This window comes from Bos grunniens, chromosome 6 (assembly GCF_055505025.1).
Source record: "Bos grunniens cultivar Pamir isolate PY7600 chromosome 6, Bosgru_T2T1.0, whole genome shotgun sequence".
Classification (NCBI taxonomy): Eukaryota; Metazoa; Chordata; class Mammalia; order Artiodactyla; family Bovidae; genus Bos; species Bos grunniens.
Genome location: NC_141170.1, coordinates 12,383,274 through 12,390,157, shown reverse-complemented (window position 1 = coordinate 12,390,157; position 6,884 = coordinate 12,383,274). Strand labels below are relative to the sequence as shown.

The 6,884-nt window shown below is 43.1% G+C and overlaps 1 protein-coding gene across 1 annotated transcript; it reads right to left on the bottom strand.

Annotated features, from left to right (window-relative positions):
- Positions 1 to 6,174: 6,174 nt before the first annotated feature.
- LOC147370280 (histone H4-like) lies at positions 6,175 to 6,783 on the bottom strand. Its single transcript, XM_086407499.1, has one exon. It carries the CDS (start codon positions 6,523 to 6,525, stop codon positions 6,214 to 6,216), a length of 312 nt encoding a protein of 103 aa, XP_086263625.1. The 5' UTR covers positions 6,526 to 6,783; the 3' UTR covers positions 6,175 to 6,213.
- Positions 6,784 to 6,884: the final 101 nt, after the last annotated feature.

Genomic DNA, 6,884 nt, shown 5'->3' with positions numbered 1-6,884 from the left:
TGAACTGAACTATACTTCTTGGGTACTGGTACTAGTGCCTCCTTGCGTGCCCTCGGGCCCAGAGTCCTGTTGAGTGAGTTCCCAGGTGCTTCACCATCACTATCTCCTCCTGGTTGCCTTAACCTCACTCACATGTCTCCAAGTAGCCCTTCATTCGAGCATCTTCAATTAGGTCTTCAAGCTGCCATCAATTTCATACATACGTGGACGGGCAGCTCACTGCTTCGAAGGTGGCACATCCCACTCTCTAGAGCCACAGTTTGTCTCTCTGTGTCTTCTACTCTTTGGTCTTTTGTTTTTGGCTGTACTGTACACGTTTGGCATACAAACGTGGACGGGCAGCTCACTGCTTCGAAGGTGGCACATCCCACTCTCTAGAGCCACAGTTTGTCTCTCTGTGTCTTCTACTCTTTGGTCTTTTGTTTTTGGCTGTACTGAGTCTTTGCTGCAGCTCAAGGGCTTCTCATTGTGGAGTATGAGGCTAAGAAGTTGCTACTTGTGAGCTTGGTTGCCCCTCAGCATGTGGGATCTTAGTTTCTCAACCAGGGATTGAACCTCCATCCCCTACATTGGAAGGCGGATTCTTAATCACTAGACCACCAGGGAAGTCCCTACTCTTTGGTCTCGATTCTGCACTCTGACATAACAAAGAACTTCTGGTATAATCTGATATCAAGTCTATATTCTTCTCTCTGAAGGCGTTCAAACATTGGCCCCAAATTACCCAGCTGATAATTTTCAGTTGCAACATCTATTATGTGGGGATAACACCCATACCCATATAGGACTACTGTGAGAATTATGCAAACAATTTATGTAGGATTGCCAGGTTTAGCAAAAAAATAATAATAATAATAAATAAATAATACAGGATGTCCAGGTACATTTAAATTTCAGATTGGCAATGAATACTATTTTGTGTATGTTTGCACAATATTTGGGATATTTGTTGTTCAGTTGCTGTCCTGTATGAGATCCCATGGATTGCAGCATGCCAGGCTTCCCTATCTGTACTATCTCCCAGAGTTTGCTCAAATTTATGTTCAGGTGGTACTAGTGGTAAAGAACCTGTCTGCCACTTGGGTTCAATCCCTGGGTCAGGAAGATCCCTTGGAGAAGGGAATAGCAACCCACTCTAGTATTTCTGCCTGGAGAATCCCGTGGACAGAGGAGCCTGGTGGGCTACAGTCTGTAGGGTCACAAACAGTTGGATACAACTGAAATGACTTAGCACACATGTCCATTGGGTCAGTGATGTCATCCAACTGTCCCGTCCTCTGCCGGCCCCTTCTCCTCCTGCCCTCAGCCTTTCCCAGCATCAGGGTCTGTTCCAATGAGTCGGCTCTTCTCATCAGGTGGACAGAGTATTAGAGGTTCTGCTTTTGGATATACTTGTATTAAAAAATGATGTGTTTCTTATCTGAGGTTCAAATGTAACTGAGGCTTCTGTTTTATCTGGTGAAGAGCACATTGCCTGCCCTTTATGTGGTCCCCAGTGAATAGTAGTAGCTGATAGTCTTCTTTTTCTTAATCCTTTTTTCTTCCAGCACCTAACGCAGTACTAGACACAATATCAGGAAAACAACTGTCTTTATTCAACTGTCTTTGAATAAAGAAATTAATGAACACATGGAGAAACTGAGAACCAGGGAGGCAATCTGACTGAAGTGAAAGTTACCCAGCTGCTAAGTGACAGAAAAGAGCCTGGAACTTGGGCATCCTTACTTCTGGCCCAGCTTTCCTCTCTCCACATCAGATAGTGAGACAAAGTGGAGGAAGCTGCCCAGCAGGACGTGATCCAGGGATGGCACTGAGTGGATTCCCCAGTCTTTATTTTTCACCTCACACAGTAATTATATTCTCACTTTAAAATGAAGGAATAATTAATAGTAACTTTACTAAACTGCTTCTTCAGTGCTGTGGATTAGAGCAGAAAAAAGATTCCTTTTCTTTCTGGCAAATTTTTTCCCCCTTGAAAAAAGAAATCATTAGAAGTTAAAAATTAGAAGCTTTTTTTGTGTACCTAAATAATCACGGGGAAATTTGAAGCTTGTTTTTATTCTATAATAAAATGTGAAATTATTGCTTTTAAAGATGATCTGATTCAGTGGTTGTCAAACTGTTTTCAGTAAAATTACTTCTATAAATAAAATCTTATATAGAATCTCAACATATGTGTTAAGTGGGATATTTAGAAGTTAAAAATAGTATGCTCTAAGCTCAAATATATAATCAGTGTAACTTCAGAATACAGTTTAGAAATGACAGATAAACTTCAGATGGGTACTGAAGCTTTATATCATATTTTTATCACATGTGGTTGGAACTTCATATCATCTTTATATCATGTGTGGTTGGAGTTTTATATCAGTTTCAATAATTTCAGTAATCAACTATTCATTTTGTTTTAGTCATAGAGCTTGAGGAAAATTTTGGTTCATGCAGAATAGGGGCAACTAAAGAAAGATTTTTAAAATTTACCTTGCAATCCAAGGATACTGTTAACAGAGATGTTAGGAAACATTGCAGTCCCAGATCTGCCTGAAAGCAAACCAGATTTAGCAAGGCAAGCAAATGCCTGACATTAGCATTTGGCTGGGCATGGGGTGCCAGGCCTGGACTACATTCTCCACCCACTACTCCAGCCACCCAGGTCTCTGCAGGTAGGTATGGTCAGAGGACTAATGTTCCCCCAAAGTGGGAGTAGAAATGATGGGTGTTTGGGCCCTAAAGACCACTTTGCGTGCCTTCCTCTGAAGGTGAGTCCACAAGACGGAAGCAACTCTACCTCAACCAGGACAACAAGACAGGTTGTGGAAGGGCTCCAAGGAACACCCAAGGACCTAGAATAATCATCTGGAGTTCTTAAGTTCCATGAGCCCAAGAGCTTCCTTCTCAATAGTTAATGATGTTTCTGATGAGGCTGGTGAGGTGAGGAGCTGAACAAATGTGATTTTTTTGATATTGTATAAAATGTTAACATTGGAAAGATCTGCATAAATTAATGAACCAGTATTTTTCAAATAGTCAAAGAATGATATAAAACTATGCATAGATCAAAGATGCATTGAGTGAATTTTAATATAACAGAGTACATAAAGTTTATAATGGTTTCGATTCCATCTTGCAGTTAACCTTGAAGAAGTTTCTACTTCTTGAGTTTGGTATAGTGTCAAAGATGAATATTTGCAATTCTCTAAAAACACTATTCAAATAATTGTCCCTTTTCCAGGTGTGTATCAGTGCATGGCCACATTTTCTTTATAAATTTCAACTAAAAGATGTATTTTGTAGATTGGAGAAGCCAGACATTACAGAAACTTTCCAAAGTACTGATACAAAGCAATGTCATTCTTCTACTATTTTTATTTGTAGGTTTTGGAAAATATAATTATTTTTCTTAAAGATGTACTAACATGGAATGGGTTTATAATTGCTAATACTAGATTCATACATCAGTAACCATTTCCCCCTTGGTTTTCCATTTCTAATCCAGTATCGATAGATAAAATTAGATAGATAGTTTTGTTGATAGATAAAGCTCATACAAGCAAAAGCTCTTTGGGGGTCTGTAGTAATTTTCAAGAGTGTCAAGAGACTACAAGTCACTGCTCTGGTTTATATTCCAAGGGGGCAGCTGGGACTCAGAAGTCCAGGCAGGCGATGTGAAGTTTTAACAGGCTCAGGGCTGCACCCACACTGGGCACATTCATATAGGACAGGACCCAAGACCCAACACCTCTCCCAGTAATTCTTGATTCCAGTACAGGAACCACTGAGAGTGGTTTTCATACCACTCTGGGCTGGTTTGGTGATCAATACAGTGATGTCACTGCAGTGATCAGTGGTCAGCAGTAAACATGGAAAAACAATCTTTTGTAGCAAGGAACTCCATTCCAGCACATTCTCATACGTGTAGCACATTCTCACACGCACACAGATGCATTTTTCAATTATCTACATAGTGGTTTAAGAGGGGCAATGCTCCCAAAGAGTCTCATAGAAGCCAGCATTCTTCTAGTTGAACTTCAGCCTACCAACTGAGAGGAAGGCTTGGAGAAGATGCTGACTTGCCCAACGGTCACAATGTCAAGCCCCTCAGAACTGGGATAGAATCCCGTCGCTTAGTCCAGCTCTCTCCCCACGTCACCTCTCTAGGGCCAGTGCAAGTCTGTGCTCAGCCCTGAGCTGGCAGCTGAGCAATAGGGTGCGTGCTGCTCCCTCCAGCTGTGGGTCCTTGCCAGCCACTGCTGATCAATTTTGGATCAAGTCAAAGTTTCAGATTTTATTTTCTTGGTCTCCAAATACACTGCAGATGGTGACTGAAGCTGTGAAATTAAAAAACGCTTGCTCCTTGGAAGAAAAGCTGTGACAAACCTAGACAGCGTATTAAAAAGCAGAGACATCACTATACCAACAAAGGTCCGTACACTCAAAGTTATGGTTTTTCCAGTAGTCATGTACAGATGTGAGAGTCGGACCACAAAGGCTGAGCACTGAAGAACTGATGTTTTGAATTGTGGTGCTGATGAAAACTCTTGAGGGTCCCTTGGACTACAAGATCAAACTAGTCAATCCTAAAGGAAAGCAACCCTGAATTGGAACCCTGAATTAGGACTGATGCTGAAGCTGAAACTCCAATACTTTGGCCACCTGATGTGAAGAGCCGGCTAAGTGGAAAAGACTTTGATGCTGGGAAAGATTGAGGGCAGGAGAAGGGGCCAACAGAGAATGAGATGGTTGGATGGCATCACCAACTCAATGGACAGGAGTTTGAGCAAACTCCGGGAGACAATGAGGGGCAGAGGAGACTGACGTGTTGCAGTCCATGGGGTCAGAAAGAGTTGGGCATGACTTAGTGACTGAACAACAACTACACAGTTCTAGGCAGCTCAGCAAGGTCCTGGGATCCTTATAACCTTCCCAGATGACCAGAGCTGGTCTGCAAGAAGAAATGACACTGGGCAGTTATCACTCCTGCCCTTCGTGGAGCCCTGAGGGCAGCTTAGGCTGTGAGCACAGATCCTATGCTAACTGTAAGCTCACAAAGGCTACCTACACCCAGCTTTTCTCCAAAGATAATGGAAGTGGCTTATTTCCACATTCAATTTTCTTGTGAAGGTCTCTGAATACAAACACCTCCTTCCTTGAAACGAGTTGGATATTGGGTGTAGTCAAGTTCTGCTGTAAAATGTTCTAGTTTTATGAGTGAAGGGACTCAGTGAGGGAGGTAGCCCCAAGGCTGGCTGGTAAACACCCTCCTCACTCCCTCCCTCTTCTTGGCCTTCTACACCCGAAAGCCTTGTTTTAAATTCTCAGCCTGGTGTCTTAATGTCCGTAGTCTGTATGCATTATTCTGTTTTTGGTCATATATTTGGAAAACTTTCCCACGTGTGGACATAAAATTTCCATTTAAAAAACCACACCAAATGTCAAACAGACATGCTTTTGCCTAGCATATGCTGAAAATATGGATGCCATTTACCATAATTTAACATTTTACGGTGTTCCCCCCACCTTCATGCAGTACCAGTCTTCTCTCCTTGACCATTATTTCTGTCATTCTAAGGAACACTCAGGCTTGTGTGTACTATCTGAGATTGAATGTTTTCTTCCAGCACTCTTAAAACTGCTGTTTAAAATCCAAAACTTGGATCTACTTTTAGACCTTAGGTCTCGATCTGGTGACATGGCAAGAAAACCTTTTTTCAGACTGTTAGCCAGTTTTACCCAGCTTACTTAATAGTCACTTCCCCACTGATGTGAAGGTCCCAGTCCAAACTCATACCAGAACAAAGCTGTCCTGTACTTGTGTCCTCTGGTGACCCTCACTTCAGTTATTATAGACTAACATTTCTCTTCCACTTTTAGCTCCTTTTTATACATGAACTGTAGAAGCAATGAGAACAGAAGGGGAAATTTTTTACTGGGCCTGTAAATTTATAGACGTCTTTATGATGCTGTCTTCTAGCCAAGAGTAAGATAGTCTTTCCATTACTAATTTAAATGCTTGGGAATTTAGTTTTTTTCAACATCGGAATGCACACTATTTTTTAATTCTCGAGGCAGTACCAGAAAGGTCATGAACTGCCACAGAACTTGAGCGTCAGGCAGGACTGAGCTCAACCTGTCCGACGCTTTCATTTTTTTTTTTTTTTGGCCCTGAAAAGGGCCTTTGGTTGAAATCAAGCTCCTGAGAGCAAACTGGAAAGCTTAACCGCCAAAGCCGTAGAGAGTACGGCCCTGGCGCTTGAGAGCGTAGACCATGTCCATAGCGGTGACTGTCTTCCGCTTGGCATGCTCGGTGTAGGTGACCGCGTCCCGGATCATGTTCTCCAGAAACACTTTCAGGACCCCGCGGGTCTCTTCGTAGATGAGCCCAGAGATGCGCTTCACACCACCACGACGAGCCAGGCGGCGGATAGCAGGTTTAGTGATGCCCTGGATGTTGTCGCGCAGAACCTTACGGTGGCGCTTAGCGCCGCCTTTCCCCAGACCTTTGCCGCCTTTGCCGCGTCCAGACATGGTTTCACGAAAAGTAAACCAACAGCAACTCCGACGCTTTCAGTATACAGACAAATTCAGGTGCAGAGAAGCGAGGTGGTCCAAGACACACAGTATTGGGCAGTTGGGGCAGGAGGGGATCCTGAGGTTCCATGCCTTCCCGAACCATCCCCCGAGGCTGCATGCCAGTGAGATACTCAGGTCATGGGGTCCCATGTAGCTTTCCAGCCCCCGCTCCACGTGTCCCCATTACACAAAGTCAGCGACCCACAGTGAAGAGAAAAGATATTTAATTATTTCTCTGTCTAATCTCTTAAAGCGCTCAAAGTATTTTCACAAGTGCAAGGGGAGGGCCCGCTCTCAGCCAGCGTTTTACCAGT

Excerpts from the sequence above, each read along its gene's own strand:
- LOC147370280 (XM_086407499.1), bottom strand. The coding sequence starts at position 6,525 with ATGTCTGGACGCGGCAAAGGCGGCAAAGGTCTGGGGAAAGGCGGCGCT.